The sequence below is a fragment of the Oncorhynchus keta genome, chromosome 37 (assembly GCF_023373465.1).
Source record: "Oncorhynchus keta strain PuntledgeMale-10-30-2019 chromosome 37, Oket_V2, whole genome shotgun sequence".
Classification (NCBI taxonomy): Eukaryota; Metazoa; Chordata; class Actinopteri; order Salmoniformes; family Salmonidae; genus Oncorhynchus; species Oncorhynchus keta.
The window spans coordinates 12,541,839-12,561,747 of record NC_068457.1 but is presented as its reverse complement, the minus strand read 5'-3'; the positions used below and the strand labels follow the sequence as shown (position 1 = coordinate 12,561,747).

Genomic DNA, 19,909 nt, shown 5'->3' with positions numbered 1-19,909 from the left:
CTTAGGGTCTTATTCACAACATTGTAACAATGTAACAGGGATTCACAGATACAAGTCAAAAACACTTGGATTCATGTTGCTCAATAAAACAATGTTTACTGTGTAAAACAAACATAAACTAATCTGTATCCATTCATACATGTTTCCTCTTGGCACAGGCAGAATGTGGGGTTTTCCACATTTCCAGGTTTGATTGAACAAGGCTGTAATCGTTTCATGATGTAATCCAGTAGAGAGAAATCATTTACAATCATCAGGATAGCAGCCTAGTAAAGAATGACTAATTATTTCAGACACACTCTCATACGCTGTCGTACAGGGAGAGAGGGAAAGAGAGGGAGAGAGAGAGTGACACGGTGACAGAGAGAAAGAGAGAGAGACAGAGGGAGAGAAAGAAATTTTGCACACACACACACACACACACACACACACACACACACACACACACACACACACACACACACACACACACACACACACACACACACACACACACACACACACACACACACACACACACACACACACACACACACACACACACAGTGAGCTGCTGCTTCCTTTGTGGGAAAGCAGTCATTAGTGCCAGGAAAGTAAAGAAACAAGTCATGGCCTCAGAATGATGCATCTCTTCACAGAGAGAATGAGATCACGGCAAAATGTCACCATCACCTCAGCGAAGCAGCAAAATGGCCCGGAATCAAATAAAAACACATCTTCACCCGGCCAAATGTGTGTGCAAACATACCACTGGATGTCAGCAGTTTTCCATTTGCTAAAAGCACTCAAAACTGACAACGGTTGCATCCGAAATGGCACCCTATTCCCTTTATAGTGCACTACTTTTGAGCAGGGCCCACACGGTCTATTCCCTATGCTGTGCACTCCTTTCAATCAGAGACAGGGGCTCTTATCAAAGGTAATGCACTATTTAGGGAAAAGGGTGCCATTTCGGATGTACTCTGTGTTTACTTTAGGCAAGTGCAGGACAGAGGTAAAAATAGACGCTGTTTTTTTGTGGAATGTTTGTGGACAGGGAGTCTTATCTGTCATTAGGTTGACCGTGCTTTCAGCTGGAGAGATGACATAATACACTCATACTAACAGGACACTAATTCTACAACCTGCCTACGTCATATCCTCTTGTCTACATGGCAGCTACTCATTATGGAGAAAGGCAAACATACTGGATCTGACAGGAATTACAGAGACAGTACATTTCCTTTTCTACGGTTTCTACAGTCCTTGGCCAGGTATAATGACTTTTTAAATGCTAATGTTGTATGTTACTTTATCTGAAGAAAGTGTGAATTATCTAAAGGAGGAAGAAAAACATTGGCAGGATTGACATGGAGAAAACATTTGGTGGAATATGGATCTATCAAGAAAAGAAGACCCTGCAATATTCTGTTTCTCTAGAAATAAGATAGTTGTTTGTCATGGGAGGGTTAGAAACAGAACCTTGAACAGCAGATCCATTTTCGGGGAGATTCGCTTTCAGCTTTAGTGCTTGCCAACGTTTGTAAAGCTAATTTCATTTGATAGAGCCTTTAAGGGGAATTTAAGTTATTGTTTGGCCAACACATTTTAAACATTAAATCACTGGATATTGTAAACCCATACAGTCTTCAGAAATATCTCTGTCAAAACTGGCACCCTTCTCTCTCTCTCTCTCTCTCTCTCTCTCTCTCTCTCTCTCTCTCTCTCTCTCTCTCTCTCTCTCTCTCTCTCTCTCTCCCTCCCTCCCTTCCTCCATCCCTCTCATGTCTCTCCTCTGTCTCTTTGTACTAGAACACTGCTTCACCAAAGCTGTGTTTATTTTATATATATATATATATATATATATATATATATAATTTTTATTTTTAATATGCTGCAGGTTGAGATTTTTATTCCCATCATGCACCTATTTTATACAGTGTGTTCAAGAGGATGAAATGTGACATTTCATGGCATGGATTTCAGAATCGAGATAAGACTGTGATCTAGTAGGGTTTTGTTGTGACATTTTGTGCTAGTTTTCAAGGTTGATTATACCACTATTCTAACGCATCTTAGAGAGGCTATTAATTTCTCACACACAGCCCACTTCACCTCATTTCAAACATGTACACCTTTTATTCACACTCTTTTCTGGGACCTAGATAGTATTCAGTCTCCTGTGCATCATTCAACTTCTACTCTATGTAGAAATACTCTGCATTTCTCTGGACGTACACAGTACAAAAACTCATCAGCTCAGAGGCAGAATAGACTGTGGGAACATTGTCCTTTGCTTACAGGATGCTTCTATATGAATGACACCAGACATGGAAGGAAATAGCCTTGGAGAAGAGAGAGAAACATTCATCTCCCACAGAAAACGAGCCTCACGTTCTCATGTTTCACAGCTACCCTTTTGTCTGGATGTTACCACACATTTTCTACAGTCTCTTCTCTATCATGTTTTCCCAGTTGGCTGATCCCCGAGGGCATGTGGGAGTTCACCTCTTAGTCAGATGGCCATTCCATCTACTCCACTGCAATATTGTCCTTCATAGAAAGAGTCAAACTAGAGAGATGTGTGATATTCACAGCTTTGTAATAGACAAAAAATATCCTATAGCCTATTTTTCATTGGTGTTTTGCTGAAGGACAAATGTCTAACTATTGAACTTAGATATCATTTACTCACACATCTTTTCAACTGTAGGCTTTTGTCAAAAACAACAGGAAAAAAAATCTCTCTTAACCGTCCGTGTCAGACCCGGAACACAGTCTTGTGTGTCCAGGCTTCTTTAGTCTTGTGTTGTGCTAATGGTGGTGTGTCACTGTATGTGTATTAATTAATGGTGGCAGGTCGCTGCTCCTCGAGGCAGCAGCATTGAGGCAGACGTTTGGACTGCCCTCCACGACGCCTGCCTGGTCAAAAATAGGCCACCGCCACAACACACACTACAGTAATGATCACAACGGTGACATCATCACTCCTGTGGGTGTGTGCGTGTGTGCGTGTGTGTTTGTGTGTGTGCTCCTCTCAGACAGAGCTCATCTGAACAAAGAGCAGCAGGGACGAGACAGGGGAGAAGGACTGAGAGAGGGAGAGGCTAAAGTAGATGACATCTGGCACGATGTGTCTGGGGAGAATAAAGATGGGAAAAAATGTCTAAGGATTTAACTGTTTTCGAGGCCTCTGAGCTCGGACGAAGGTTTCTTATGATTCCATGTAATGAAGTGTGATTGACTGCTTGAATTATTAAAAGCGTCTAATGAAAGCTGAAATGAAAGGACCCCTAGCTGTCAGGGTGGCTTCATTTAAACCTTACAGCGGGCTTCTTTATTAGTGTTTTAAGTGCATTGTCTTTGTAATTGTAATGACTTTGCGTCTCAAAGGATTCATTGGAAAACAAGATATCTCATCCCATAGGGTTTCTCTAGGTTTTTTTTTTTTTTTTCAAATGTGTAGATTATTATCAATGGAGTATAAAGTCATTTATTCTCAATAAATCACTATCTACGTAATTCCTTCCAATTAAAAAGTCCCTAATGTTTTAACAACTTTGAAACAACATGTCCTATTTGAACCGCTTATAACATTCCATCATCAGGGCTAATATTTCGAGTTCAAGGTGATTCGGAATTGAGGCATATTCAAACCCTTTGTGATCCCCGTTCACACTGAGGTCGTGGAGTGCTCTTCTCTAATAAAGGATCCCTTTGTGGCATATTCACGTGTGTCCCTCCAGGAACAGAGTCAGTGAGAGTAGCGGGCCAAGAGATTCTCAAGACCTGGAGCAGCCGTGGGAAAGAAAGGCTGTGGAGGAGGAAAAGCAGAAATGTCTCAGGGCATTCCTTTGTGATTACACCGCTGGAGAAGTCCAGACATTCTTGGAGCTAGTCTGTGTCTAAGGGCTCTCTAGCACTGATAATCTAACTTGTGTTTCTATAGTGCACCATTCTGTAACTCAGCAGTTTGCACCAAACTAACATTTGATATATCCGAGAGTCTGGTGAGACATTGGTTGATTGATTATGCAGGATTAGAACTGGAAACGCAACATACATGTAGCCCTATTCCCTTCTCGTTATCTCTCTTGGTTGAAAAGTAGACATTTGGCCTGCTATTAGACCACTACCCTCTTCGATGAGATAGAAATTGAGAGTGACAGCTCAGTGTCTCTGAAGCAATGTGGATCAAGTTCCCTCACTGGGCTTCATATTATATTTTTGCCTACATGCCCACAATCTAAAATGTTCCTATGCTAAAATACTTGCTGATACCCCCAATGGAAAATGTTTAAAAAAATCTCCCCTTTCAAAGTAAACATGAATGAAAAAATGGCTACAAGGAATGTTATTTTGTTGTTCAATAAGCGACATCGGCAGAGGAGAGCACATGATGCCGTGAATGGAAGAGTAAGGGCTGAGACCAGCCGCAACGGTAGAAGCAAAACACCAATGACAAATAGGCTATAGGATATTTTTAGTCTATTTCAAAGCTGTGAATATCACACATCTCTCTAGTTTGATATATTTCCTTAGTTCCTTGCGTCCTCTCTCCTTGCCTCCTTCTCGAAACGCATTGGAATAATAAAGATCAGAGGGGAGGAACCTTGTGTGTTTTGAGAAGGAGACAAAGGGGGAAGATGTGAGGAATCAAGGAAATACAATTGAGGCTCACCCCAAAGCCACCCATTTCATCGAGCCTTGCACTTCATCAGGACACTAGGTCATGTGTCCTTTTTTGTCAGCCATTAATCTGAGGCACCACTCTCTCCTTGACCTCAAGCTATTAGCCTTGTGCTGGATTTACACCTGAACTGATCGCCACGCCAACGGCCCGTGGAGTTAGTAATAATGGCACACTCTGTGGATGGGGTGTATCGGTCAAGCATCTTGTTGACCTTGGCTTCTACATATTCATCTGTTGTAAAGCAATACGGTTAAGCGTGTTCACTCCTCCATCCAACACCTGACCTCTGACCTCCAACACTATCCTTCACATACCCTCCAGTTCACAACCCAGCTTGTTTAGCTCATCGTGGTTTACCATCTGTGGGACTTTCTTAAAACAAAAATGAAATGTTGACATTGAGATGTATTTATTTTAAGTGGAAAATAATACAGATCTCAGAATGAGAGAATTATCTGAAATTGTCACAATTAAATGGAATATTCTGAGGCTTTACTCTAATGAACAATTCATTAAATTAATTGCACCATATTGTACAAAAGATGCATAACGTATAAATGCAAATTAATTTTAAAAAGTACTGTATTGACCTTGTGATTTATTTTTTCCTTGACTTCTTTTCATTAGAAGGTCTACAAGACCTTTTATGTCAATTATTCAAATAAAGCTCATTAGAGCTGTTGGCAAAGGCATTAATTACCTTGGTGACAAAACAAACATGCCTGTAACATCCAAATAATAGAAGAGCACAATCTGTTTTACAAAGTGGTTGGATTCAAACGTTAGACGATGCGCCCCCTAGTGGCTATCCCTATGAACAGCTCATGAGTGTATGTGGACAAAGATGGTGATAGTAGTCATAGAAATAGAATCCATAGAACGAACATCTAAGACTAACCCGTTTTACGGATTCTATTTCAATGGCTGTCGTAGGCTACTTAAGTCCATCTACTACATAACTACAAGTTTTTTTTTAGGCTGTCAAAATAATTTCTGATTGTCAGCATAAAATAATAGTCTAAACTACAGTACTTTGTGAACAATGTGAAAACTGCTGTACATAATGAGGGCATTAATCATTAGGCCTACATGTCATAATATTTAGGGAAAGGGGGATACCTAGTCAGTTGCACCACTGAATGCATTCAGCCAAAACGTGTGTTTCAAATTTAACTCAACCCCTCTGAGTCAGAGAGGTGCTGAGGGCTCCCTTAATCAACTTTCACATAATCGGTACCCAGGGAGCAGATGTTGGGGGTTACCCACCTTGCTCAAGGGTATAATGGCAGGTTTGTCTACCTTGCCGTCTCAGGGATTCAAACCAGCAATCATTTGGTTACTGGCCCAACACACTTAACCACTAGGCTACGGGCCACCCCAATTAAATTAGGGAGACATGAGATGTAGTAGCAATCGCTGCCCGAATCATCAATGGTAAATTAGCAACTATCATAACACTTAGCTCAGTATGTATCCATATAGACTCCTTCATCATAATCGTCATCACCATCATCATCAGTGGCTTCTTTAGACTTGTGAAGTCGAGGAGGATGGAGGTAAATTATTTGAAAAATATATATATGCTTTTGAGGACGTTTTTTTTTTTTTTTTTTACCAGAACCAGTTGGGTTTGAGACATAATATGAATTATATATATATTACAGTTTGAACCAAAGAAATAAGTAAATTTAAATAAATTCATTAGGCCCTAATCTATGGATTTCACATGACTGTTGGTCACAGGTACCTTAAAAAAGGTAGGGGCGTGGATCCGAAAAACAGTCCGTATCTGGTGTGACCACCATTTGTCTCATGAGGTGCAACACATCTACTTTGCATAGAGTTGTTGATTATGGCCTGTGGAACGTTGTCCCACTGCACTTCAATTGCTATGCGAAGTTGCTGGATATTGGCAGGAACTGGAACAAGTCGATCCAGAGCATCCCAAACATGCTTATTGGGTGACATGTCTGGTGAGTATTCAGGTCATGGAAGAACTGGGACATTTTCAGCTTCCAAGACTCCTTATGACATGGGGTCGTGCATTATCATGCTGAAACATGAGGTGATATCAGTGGATGAATGGCACAACAGTTTAATATTTTACCTTTATTTTACTAGGCAAGTCAGTTAAGAACAAATTCTTATTTTCAATGACAGCCTAGGAACAGTGGGTTAACTGCCTGTTCAGGGGCAGAACGACAGATTTTGTACCTTGTCAGCTCGGGGATTTGAACTTGCAACCTTTCGGTTACTCGTCCAATGCTGTAACCACTAGGCTACCCTGCTGCCGACAGTGGTCCTCATGATCTCATCACAGTATCTCTGTGCATTCAAATTGCCACTGATAAAATTCTATTGTGTCCATTGTCCTTAGCTTATGCCTGCCCATACCATAACCCCACCATGGGGCACTCTGTTCACAATGTTGACATCAGCAAAACGGTCAGGTGGATGAATTATCTTGGCAAAGTCGAAATGCTCAATAACAGGGATGTAAACAAATTTGTGCACAACATTTTAGAGAAATAAGCTTTTTGTGGTATGGAACATTTTTGTGGTATTTTATTTCTGCTCATGAAACATGGGACCAACACTTTACATGTTGCGTTTATATTTGTGTTCAGTGTATTATCACAATCATACTTTCAATCGTAACTCACCAACATCCTCATCATCATCATCAATTCATTGTCAGAACCATCCTGTCAATCTTATTAACTCACCAACATCATCATCAATTCATTACTATCACAATCATACTGTACTTTCAATCATAATTCACAACAGTCAATTAGGGGGGCGGAACAAGTACAGTCTTTCATATTCTATTGGCTGGAGTATATTGTCCATCACCATCCTGAGTTGTATGTACTTTCTCTGGGTGTCTGATTGCATTGTAAATCACATGACCTTCTCGATATCAACACACAGACGCCGTCATCATTGAATGCAGCGAAGCTTGGAAGCAAAGGTGAGTGTGCTGCTTTTGCACGAAAGTAGCACCTTATCCGTGATGTTTCTAGCTATAGTCTGCGACATTGTTTTACATTTGAATTTGGCAACGATTAAATTGATTCCTTTGATATAAGAAATGGGTTATGTCAGGACGGATGATCAACAACAGCAACATAAAAAATAGGCCTACCTACCATTTGCTATTTAACGTTAACTAGCTAAACCACCATAATTATCTCATCGCATTCACTGTCTTTTGTGTCCCGTAAATGTCCTATTTGTGGATATGACTGACATGTCCTCAATCGAGTGGTTTCTAGTTCTAGGATGGTAGTTAGCAACTGTAGCCCTAGCATGCTTTGTGGTCGTGGGCTAACGTTAACTATCTATTTAGCCAAGTAGGTAACGTTAGCTAGCAAGCTGTTTTTCTTTATCCATGTTGAACTTCGAAGCCGTGCCAACAACACGTTTGGGTGACTAGCTGGCCCCAGACAGTGTGGCTTTGAGATCATGCATGTTTCATGCTTACATGTCCATGAGTATTGTTAACGGTAGGTCGCTAGCTGACAAGCTCATTCGACATCTGGTCAGCAAAAGGAAACTGCCAGACATTTTGACAGGTCGTTCAGGTTATTTGGGTAGCCTTTTAGTGACAGTAGTCAGCTAACGTTACCTAACGTTAGCCATTAAGCTATTGTTGGCTTGCAATTCATGACTGAGATGCTAAGGTGTCACTGGTTTGCTCAACTGTTGCGTAAATAAGACTTGTCTTGTTCTCTATCTATGCAAAGGTACCTAAACTAGTTTATTGCTGCAAATCTGGTAGATGGAGAAGGAAAAATAACTGGCCTTGACTGGTCGAGGAAAAAACAGCTAATGCATTCATGGCCTTGTCTGAATCACGAAGAGCAGCCAAGCCACATTCTCAAAACAAAATGTGTTTTTGAAAAAAACTAAACTTCTGATGCCGAATTTAAAATGCACTCTTCCAGTTTTGCAGAGCTTGACCGAACGTGTTACTATTGTGCCAATAAATATTAACAGTAGAGAAACACGTTTAGTTATCTTGTGTGCAGATTATCAGCCTTACATAGGCCTCTGCCACATCTCAAATACAACCAACAGAGCTTGCTTGACCTGTCATCAAAACAACTTCCCTCATGTACACTCTGCAATCCTGGTGGTTAAGTTTAGCACCACACATGCCCCATGAGTGTGATTGAGAGAAGCCACAATCGCACTGGGTTAAATTAGGAGCATAAATATAATGTATTAAAATAGTATTTCTAAGCCACAACTGTAGGCTACCAAAGGAGATGGCCTAGGTGCAATACAAAATAAACATTTGAAGTTTACTGTTAGGAACCTTTCTCAAACAGTTGAGGGGGTGGGGCTTTGTAAGGAGATGGACAGGTTTCTTCCCTCTGGTTCTCCTATCCCCATATGGGTGCTGTGATCCATGTAAACCAGAGGAATGCACCTTTTTAATAAATTACCCTGCAGTGACTCTAGTGGTGCAAGGCCTGACCTGGCCTGCACAGCCCCCCTGCTGCTCTGTCATTCCTCAGGAAATGTCACCATCAAATGGCTGTGACAGTGTGTACCAAATGGCACTCTATTGCCTATGTAGTGCACTGAATAGGGTGCCATTTGGGATGCAATAACAGTGATCCAAGGACAGGTGTGGGGGTTAGGTGCCAAGAAGCTGCTGCTTCTGAACAGTTTGACTGTGTCTTGTACACTGTCACCCTTCTGCTGCCTCAGCGAACAGCCAACCCCTTCTCCTGACTGTTGGGTTCTTATTAGATTAGGAGATTCCCTGACTCTTCAGTCTGGTCTTTACGATTGCAGTTTCAAAACACCGCTAGGTCTATCTCGTCTTAGCTTGTTGTCGTTAAATCACATTTAGCCTAGCCTTAGGGTTTGGTGGAACCAGCACCGAAGGTTTTAGCAATAAGTAAGATAGGGTTGGGCCAGGACATTGAACTCCTTTTGACTTATGTATATTGATATGGAGTACTGGAGACCAATGGTTCCCACTTTATTTATTTAAATTTTAAGTAACTCGAAGGTTTTCAACTTACTCTTAAAGGTTCTAATAGGAGAATGAACAAGGTGCAGTTTTGAAATTGTGTAGTGCGTAATCAGTTTTCCTCTTGTCATTGCATACTTAATATATTGTGAAATCTGTTTTGTTAATGTATTGTAATGTTTGAAAAAAAATAACTGCTGCCTCCCGAGTGACGCAGTGCTAGAGGTGTCACTACAGACCTGGGTTTGATCCTGGGCTGTATCACAACCGGCCGTGCTCGGGAGTCCCGTAGGGCGGAGCACAATTGGCCCAGCGTCGTCCGGGGGAGGGTTTGGCCGGGGCAGCTTCACTTGGCTCACCGCGCTGGCTTTATGTGGGCCGGGTGCCTGCAGGCTGACCTCGGTCGTCAGGTGAACGTTGTTTCCTCCGACACATTGCTGCGGCTGGCTTCCAGGTTAAGCAGGTGGGTGTTAAGAATAGAGGTCAACTGATTATGATTTTTCGATACAGATTATTGGAGGACCAAAAAAGCTGATACCGATTAATCGGACAATTTTTTTTAAATGTATTTATTTGTAGTAAAGACAATTACAACAATACTGAATGAACACTTTAACTTAATATAATGCATCAATAAAATCAATTTAGCCTCAAATAAATAATGAAACGTGTTCAATTTGGTTTAAATAATGCAAAAACAAAGTGTTGGAGAAGAAAGTAAAAGTGCAATATGTGTTATGTAAGAAAGCTAACGTTTAAGTTCCTTGCTCAGAACATGAGAACATATGCAAGCTGGTGGTTCCTTTTAACATGAGTCTTAAATATTCCCAGGTAAGAAGTTTTAGGTTGTAGTTATAGGAATTATAGGACTATTTCCCTCTATACCATTTGTATTTCATTAACCTTTGACTATTGGATGTTCTTATAGGCACTTTATTATTGACAGTGTAACAGTATAGCTTCCATCCCTCTTCTCACTCCTCCCCGGGCTCGAACCAGGAACACAACGACAACAGCCACTCTCGAAGCAGCGTTACCCATGCAGAGCAAGGGGAACAACCACTCCAAGGCTCAGAGCGAGTGACATTTGAAACGCTATTAGCGCGCGCTAACTAGCTAGCCATTTCACTTCGGTTACACCAGCCTCATCTTGGGAGTTGATAGGCTTGAAGTCATGAACAGCGCAATACTTGACGCACAACGAAGAGCTGCTGGCAAAACGCACAAAAGTGCTGTTTGAATGAACGTTTACGTGCCTGCTTCTGCCTACCACCGCTCAGTAAGATACTTAGATACTTGTATGCTCAGTCAGATTATATGCAACGCAGGACACACTAGATCATATCTAGTAATATCATCAACCGTGTGTAGTTAACTAGTGATTATGATTGATTGTTTTTATAAGATACGTTTAACTAGCTAGCAACTTACTGCATTCACGTAACAGGCAGTCTCCTTGTGGAGTGCAATGAGAGGCAGATTGTTATTGTGTTGAACTAGTTAACTGTAAGGTTGCAAGATTGAATCCCCCGAGCTGACAAGGTGTAAATCTGTCGTTCTGCCCCTGAACGAGGCAGTTAACCCACCATTCCTAGGCTATCATTGAAAATAAGAATGTGTTCTTAACTGACTTGCCTAGTTAAATAAAGGTGTCCAAAAATACAGATTTCCGGTTGTTATGAAAACTTGAAATCGGCCCTAATTAATCGTCCATTTCGATTAATCGGTCGACCTCTAATTAAGAAGGGTGGTTTGATGGGTCATGTTTCCGAGGACGAATGACTCTACCTTTGCCTCCAGAGCGCGTTGGAGTTGCAGCAATGAGACAAGAGAAATTGGGGAGGGGAAAAAAACTGCCTTCATTTTGCTAGACTCCAGGAAGAGTAGCTGCTGCCTTGGCAGCTGATGGGGATAAATACATACCATAGAGCTATTTTATAGTTTGTCAGAAATGTGCAGATCAACTAGCCCATGTCAACTCTTTAAAAAAAAAATATATATATATATATATATATATATATTATTTTAGCTAGGTTGTGAGACCCTTGCTCCCTTCGGTTTCAACGTAGACTTTGATCTGAAGCCATTATTGTGACTTTGCCATTGTAATTGTTTGTAAGCTTGTGTGGTCTAAAATGAATCTATGATCGTATGCTATCTATGTTTTTTCGTATGCTGTTCTTTGTATGCCGTTTTTAATATTTGATAATTAACCAATGATTAGGCCACACTTGGCCATGATTACAGACACCTGTGTCTTTTGACACTATCTAAATGAGTCATCCCGCAGTGTTTGATTATACCCTGATGAAGACAGCTTGGCTGTCAAAACGTTGGACATTAGTTTTGCGGCAATCCTTTATTTTCAGGTTGTAATGTTTGTCACTGAAATATCACACGAACACACATTAGATGAGGCAGAGTGTGGAGTTGCAAGAAAATGAGCTTAACTGCAAAATGTATTGGCCGACAACAAGGGATGTGAACAGTTTGTGTCATGACCAGTGCTTGTGCCCATAGAAATAGACATGGCGCGCATGGTGGACACGATGTTCAATGCTGGAAGTGGGGCCTGAGTGGGGAAAGTTTTGGAACCCCTGCTGTAGCCTACATCAGTCTAGCGCTTGTGTACTAAATAACAGTGGACTATGTCTAAGCCTACCGTACACCACTTCTTTGTACAATGTTTGATTACATTTTTTCTTACATCTTGGCTTTTCTAATCTCTTTCCACAGCCAATCAGTGATGGATTCCAAGCCTCGTCGGCTGCCCTTTACGGTGTCCGGCACCACGTCGTCTTATTCTTCATCCTCTTCCCCCTCCTCCCTGGGTTCCAGCAGACTCTATGGAAGACCCAGTGTCCTGAACAGTGATCGATTCACCAGGGCCACACCCCTTAAACCTGACCTCGACCACCAGGTACTGAACTGTATGAGAGGGAGAAAGTGGCAGGTCACATACATTTGCTGACCCTAAATGTCATTTCGTATTCCTAAAATTCTGCCGGTTAACAAAAACACTTCAAATATGTTTATAAACAAAGGAAGGATAAGGCTAGGCAGTTGGGACAAGTTTAGCCTGTTTTCATGACAACCAATGTTCTCTTTAAAATAAAGGCAGTCGTGTGGGGTCATTATTTTCTCCCCCCAAGAATCAGGCTTTCTTTGCTGCCATCTGACTAAGGGACTGTAGCTCTGCCTCTTGGTTCCAGTCCTCTTCTCTATTTGGCTAGCGAGCCGTGTTCAGAAGCAGTGAAGGTATCTGTGTACTTTAGCTGGGGCTTTTTATAGGCCAGCCTAGATTCCTGCCCGTGTGTTTTTCAGCCCGCCTGGCCTGTCAAGGACTGTGCCATTCGATAAAGTTACTACTGGGCTGTCTATTTGATTACTCTTCCAGAAGAGTCCTGGGCCCGGCTCAAATGCACAATAAACAAGTGCCTTAATTGACATGTTCGCAGACATCTTTAAGTAGAATTACAGAAGGCTGTAAACATTTTGCAGTACTTTTGACTGCATTTGATGTTCTGAAAAAAAGATCAATGTTATTATGTGAAATATTATGCCATTATAATTATCTATCTAGCATGAAATAATGTAGGAATAATTGGTACAAGGATATTTAGACAAATGCTCTGCAGTGTTTCCCCTATATTAATTTAGCAGTGTTAGCCTCCGCTGCATTTCGCTACACTCGCATTAACATCTGCTAACCATGTGTATGTGACAAATAAAATTGGATTTGATTTGCTAAATCGTTGCCGCAACTCCAAAAAATAGGGGCACCCATTGATTTTGAGTCGCTCTGCTAGTTTAAGAACACTGCAGAAGCCATGGCAAAATGTGCAGAATTGCAGGAAGCTTTAAAAATGGATCTCGGCCCAATGTCAATGTGTAGAATGGTAAGAAAATAACTTTGAGAATATCATTTTTGGTGTGTGATTTATCATTTTTTACAGCTAAATTGTCTTTGAGGACCTTTACAATTTTTGGTCTTATGCCATTGGCTACGCCCACTACAATGCTGACTTTGCCATCGCTGCTGATGTAAATCCTAGGGGAAACACTGCTTGGATATGAACTGTTTTCCCACTCTTTTCCTGTTTGGTGATCTTGGATTTGTACCATGTCAGCTACCCTACATTTCTCCACGTATTGACTTGCGCTCCCTGTGTTTTCACGCTCCTGGTGCCTCCGAGCTCTCGGTTCCTCAGCTCGACCAGGGACTACAGTAGCTCTGACAGCTGCCACTCCAGCTGGAAATCCCCTCTGACCACCTCCTCGGTCTCCTACGATCGCTCCTGGGCCGAGTCCTCACTGAGCAGCCGCAGCAAACTGGTAAACTCACGCTAGAACGGGATCTTGTTCATCATGGCATTAAGCTAACATATGGAATTGTTTTAACATGGTCATACCGTGAATCATTTAGCTATTTGATTTAGAATTGTAGGATCACTTTAGCTATCAATTTAAAAAATATATATTGGATAAAATATAGAATTTGGCCTATACTATTATAGCCCATAGAAACGGCAAGCCGGTCAAGAAAATGTATCTTAAGGTTTTGAAGTGCCTGTCCTATATCTGGGAGATACAAGACTGCTTGGGATATATATATATATATATATATTTTTTTTTAACCCCTTACCTTCAGATGAGTCCCGTGGCACCGATGGGGGTCGAAGAGCAAAACTGAGAACACCATTGTTTGAGTCTCCCTTAGTTTGGATGCTACGTTTAGTGAGAATACCTATTTGTATTTACATATATTTTATATTTGTTTTTTTCGGGGATGTCTCATGGTCTGACCAACACCACTGTAGCTCTGCCACCTTCCACCGCCGATGTGGAAGGGCGATACCTAGGCAGATATGGTGGATTGAGATGCAGCCCATGCTGTCGCTAACATAAACTGACAGATTTTGATGGTGATTTGTTTCAAATTATTACTTAGATTACACGTGCGTCAATAGACTTTGGGATTAAACAGTTTGCCTTTTAGGTTTTGATAGTGATATTACTGATGCGCGGTGCCAAGTTTCAAGTTCAAAGTGCCATTCAAGCCCATTTTGATTCATGTGATGGTATTCTGTGGGTTGTTTTATCAGACTGATTCAGAGCGAAGACTGGGGACGTACTCAGGACTTCTCAGCAACACAACTGATGATGGAGATAACAAACGGGTCAAACTGTCCTATACCAACAGAGCTGCATATACAAGAAGCCCCTCCTCCTCTGTGACTGGCTCCTCCTACTCCAGCAGTATCCTCAGAGACTCTGGTATCTGACCCCTGGTTCAAGGGAGAGTTCAGTATCTTTCCTTGAGCCCTTTTTAATGTATGAAAATGTTTTTTAAGTGAACCTTTCCTTTAAATATACTGCTGTTTCCATATACTTGATGAGCGCAGGTCTTGTGATAATCATGCATAAAATCATTACCATTGCTTTGAGTGATAATAATCATATTAAATCTTCAGTTAAACATTGATTAAGCATCTTAATGATTCCTAAATGATTCCTGTCGTGGTTTAGCCAACTTATCTTTTCTATCATGCAAGCTGAATAACAAACTGGCACCGTGTACCTTGTGTTTTAGATTTGTCGTCGTGGAAGTCGTCCTCCTCCTCCTCAGAGCCCCTGTGGTCCAGAAGGGAGCTGGAGAAAAGGACTGAGGGGAGGAGTCTGTCTAGTGAGGCTGACACCAGCTATAGGAGCTCTGGACTCACCTCATCCCTGTGTACGTTCTTACACTCACACATAGTGACTCATTTGTGTGAGTTGTGTTACACATCTATTGACACATTTACGTACACATTCAATCATAAAACTGAAACCGCTACATACTCGCACACAAACATAATACTGACGCGCATGCAACCACTAATGTGGACATTTGTTTTAGACCGGCCAGACCGTGTGACCTCCACCTATGCCCAGGGGGCTCGGCCCAAGGAGACCCTCTACTCTTCCTCTAGCAGGGAGAGCAGCTCCCTCAGCCGCCACCTCTCTTCCACTTACCAGCGCTTCCCACTGGCCCGGGACTCCACCACCTCCTGGACCACCGGCCACTCCCTGACCACCTCTACCCTCCGCACCACCAAGGAACCCACTGAGAGCCCAGAGCCCACTCTAGGAGCCTCCGTCTCCTCTCGCCCCTCGTCTTGGTACACAACTCCCTCAGCAAGACGGGAGGCCCGGGACTCCAGCCCCCCTCCCTCCGCGCCAACCACCACCCCCAGGACAACCCCAGAGGGTGGCGAGGCATCCGATGGATGTCGCTCCACCCGCCGTCTCCTCTCCCGCCTCTTCTCTCGGCGCTCCAGCCAGGACTCCAGTGGCTCCAGCTCTGGCTCCACCTCCCGCTCCTTCGACTCGGCAGAGGACAGCCCTGTCGTTGAAGGCCCCAGTCACACACCCGTGGCTACCAGCGAGGAGAGCGTCCGGCCCGTGAGCGTGGAACCCGTTCCCAGAGGCTCTGACGCGGCTCAGGCCTTTGCCTTCTTGAGGCGTCGCAGACAGGGCCTGTCCCCGGTCCAGGAGGGTCAGACCCAGCGTGGCCTGGAGGCCTGGAGAGGGGGCAGCACCAGTGGTGTTGTAAGTAGTACTTCAGGTTCCTCCTGGCTGTCGTCTTCCATCCAGACCCGCTGCACTCCTCTCTTCTCCCGCCGTAGAAGAGAAGGACGGGATGAAAGCGCTCGCCTGGCATCCGGCGCCGACGAGGATTGCCGTGGTACCCAGTTCCCCCTCAGGAGGAGAGATTCCTCTGAGGCAGAGGATGATGATGAGGAGGAAGAGGAAGTTGCAGCCTCGGGGGCGATGGGCGCTAGCGTCGCCCTACAGGAGGAGTTGAGAGACATGGCGGGGAGTAGTCAGCGTTTGGCGAGGTTCATGAGCAGCCCGCTGTTCCGCGTCCACGACAACGTCATGATCGCCGTGGACGTGACGGGCGCCGCCGGGAGCCAACCGGAGTGCCAGGAGAAGCCCACCTCCTCAAGAGACCCTGAGAGACTGAGGAAGATCCAGGAGAGGTGGGGATGCTGACTGGGGAGTGGGCTGAACCTGCATGCTTGTGTCCCACCCCCTGTTGTACATAGCACTGTCCATGTGTTGTCCATCGTCTTTATTGTGGCTACGCTCGTCTTGTCATTCAAATGTCTCTTTTAGATGGACCACCGCTTTAATTGTCTTACTCAGTCATTTCTCTGATTTTTGAAAGGTTTATTTACAGTTATCAACCATTCTTTCTCTCGCTCTCCCCTGTAGCCTGCTGTTGGAGGACTCTGACGAGGAGGAAGGGGACCTGTGTCGTATTTGCCAAATGGGTGAGGAGTCTCCCTCCAACCCTCTGATCGAGCCCTGCCGTTGTACAGGCAGCCTGCAGTATGTTCACCAGGACTGCATCAAGAAGTGGCTGCGTTCCAAAATCAGCTCTGGTAAGATTTATTTCTCTCTCTCTGACCTCAACAAATGATGTCTTCCCCTCGGTGTATTCTGCATTTATCGCACATTCTTGCCATCTTTCACTCTCTTGTCCAGGCACAAATCTGGATGCCATCACCACGTGTGAGCTGTGCAAAGAAAAGCTGCACCTGAACATTGACAACTTTGACATCAACGAGCTACACAGGACACATGAGAAGGTGAGGGGACGCTCAATTAACCCCAGACAGTCATCTCCTCGTCAGCCATTATCTAACGGTTAAGACTGACTGGGGAAACATTACGCATAAAATCACTCCTGTGCTGCTCATTCAACTGTAGAATACCAGACAGGGACACTAAAAACAACTGTTCTGTAAAACGTTAAGGATTAACCTCCTGGGATCCAGTCTTAACTTGAGCTTAATGCATATCTGCAGCTTTCAGTGACTGCTTCCTTCCTCTCGTTCCCTTTCTGTCCAGTCTGAGTACGAGTTCATCAGCTGTGGCCTTTACCTGGTGGTGTTGCTTCACCTGTGTGAGCAGAGGTTCTCTGATGTGCTAGGAGCTGCCAACGATGCCGGGGTAAGAGCCCACGCCTACAGTCGACACCACGCACAACAAATTCTAAACCTCGTTCATTTTACACTGGGCTCAGAAGTCGTCTTGAATGTTAAGCCCCAGGTTCTTCTTTGGCCACATAATTCACTTACTATTGTATTGGGGTGTGGAACAATACTTCATTCAAATGTAGTAGGATTCAGTGGTTTTAATTTATTTTTAAACAAACATTTTCCCCCTCTTTCGCTCAGTTTTTCAACCTGGCGAGAACCCTTCACGAACACATGGACAATCTTGAAAGTACGTTCTTGAATAATTTCTCCCCAATGCTGTGTACACGTGTTAGTAACTTGATATGAGGTAAAACTACCCCCCCCACCACTGTTAATGAATTGATGGGTAAGTATTTGATTATATTGACCTTCTCTGATGTTAAAGGTCCATATGTGTGTGAAAGTACAAAAGCATTTCTACATGAGGCATGATGAGCTCTGCACATATTTTTGTTGCCCAGCAACACTGCTGTGGATAATTACCCTTCAATTAGCTATGCAGAAGGTCCTCTCAGAGGTTATTAGATGGTTTGATATGCACTGCAGTATTCATCACCGACAATTAAATGGTCTTACTATTTTACCTTTGAACACTTTCTAAACTAAAAGATACCTTTTGCAGCTGTTTATTCCAAAATAAATAATGAAATCGACTGCTAATAAACTCGTGTCCGGTTTGACTGATCATTTTTCCCTCCGCTGCAGGCTCTTATGGGGAATCGGACGAAGAGGTGGTTGATACTCGGCCGTCAATCGATTTCTGTGACCTCGATGAAGACTTGGAAGAGGAGTACAATTGACCGAAGGGGATAAGGAAAAATAGATGAGGGGAGGGGAGGGGGGAGGGGGGGGGGGCAAGCAGAAGAAGAATTGAAGGAGTTACCAGCTAGTAGCAACCCATTTTGTTTCACCTCGTGTGATTTTACTGAGTGCAATGGCTTGTGAGATTTTCTTTAAAGCCAATGCCAAGTAGATGGGAAGTCACTCCTGACGTAGAGGTGACGATGTCATAGATATGCAGACTGACTTTGAAGTGGACCGAGGTGAGGAAATGCTTTATCCCCCCCCCCCTGTTAATTTCCCCTTCCTTTAGGTCTCCAGATTTGAGCTTTTTTCCGTTAAAATGCAAGATGTCTTTTTGAACTGTGATACCACGAGTGCTTTAAATGTTTCCTGATCTACAAAAGCAGATCCGGCCACCGTGGTGAGATAGTGTAAAGAGAAATTGAAAAAGCTCCCGAACACACTGGTTCATTAGTTTAGTGGGTTGGGAGAAAGTTAAGGGCTCCGTTTAGGGAAGAATATCAAAAAGTGGCAAATTATTCCCTTTACTGTTTACAGCTCAATAATTGACAGTTTGTTCTGTTTTTGTCTTTTCAATGTTTGCGGTATGAAAATGCTATTTTGCTTGGCTCTGAAACTTGTTTTCATTTAACTATTGCAATAAAGTTTTGAATGTACATGTGTTTGCAGGCAACATTTCATTCAACAAAACAAGGACAATTAAGTAAAAAATCTCGTGTAAGCAACTTCAACTGTTGCTCAAAACCCTTATTTAAAAAGATGGGAAGATTCTCAATTGAGGTAAACTCCACCCTCTTATCTGACCCGGTAAGTGGTCACCATATGTAGAAGTGGCAATTCGTTAATAGTTTAATGGAGGAATTTGCTCGATAGCCGCCTCTAGCCGAGGATACTTAGGTGTATCCTACTGAGACGAGTTTTGTAATCTGCCTCACTCCCTTCAGATGTAAGGTTAAAAAGCATGTGTACGTTTAAATGATACACTAGTCATCTTTATAAAAATGTCTGGCACAACTAAATGTTTTTGCCACTTTACATTTGGGATTCCTCCTGTAAATGTAATTTGTGTGTTAGTGGCGTTCTCATTTCATTAAAGTGCATTTGTTTCCTGGACCAGGTAGTTGAGCAAAACCAATTGACAATCTCCCATAAACCTTTTTTTTTTGTGAAGTGTTATTGGCTAGATTTGAACCTGTGACCTGGTCCCTATCCCAGTGTCTTGTCCGCTGCACTAGGGGTGTGGACGGCACCATCTGCGTTGACAGATTGAAGTTGTTCAAAGTTAGGTTAGAAGATTAGACCTGTAATTTGTTTAATGTTCGGTATGGTTGGAAACGAGTCAATTGGGATTTGAACAAGTAACTTTGCAGGTCACAACCTGTATGTAATGCCCTCTAACCTACCAACCTTTTT

At 42.9% G+C, this 19,909-nt stretch overlaps 1 protein-coding gene across 1 annotated transcript; it reads left to right on the top strand.

Moving 5' to 3' along the window:
- Positions 1–7,696: 7,696 nt before the first annotated feature.
- LOC118370224 (E3 ubiquitin-protein ligase MARCHF7-like) lies at positions 7,697–19,152 on the top strand. Its single transcript, XM_052499203.1, has 11 exons — positions 7,697–10,125; positions 12,399–12,584; positions 13,850–13,997; positions 14,768–14,939; positions 15,256–15,396; positions 15,562–16,687; positions 16,923–17,092; positions 17,196–17,299; positions 17,562–17,663; positions 17,891–17,939; positions 18,398–19,152. The coding sequence occupies exons 1-11, from the start codon at positions 10,034–10,036 to the stop codon at positions 18,490–18,492; spliced, it is 2,385 nt and encodes a 794-aa protein (XP_052355163.1). The 5' UTR covers positions 7,697–10,033; the 3' UTR covers positions 18,493–19,152.
- Positions 19,153–19,909: the final 757 nt, after the last annotated feature.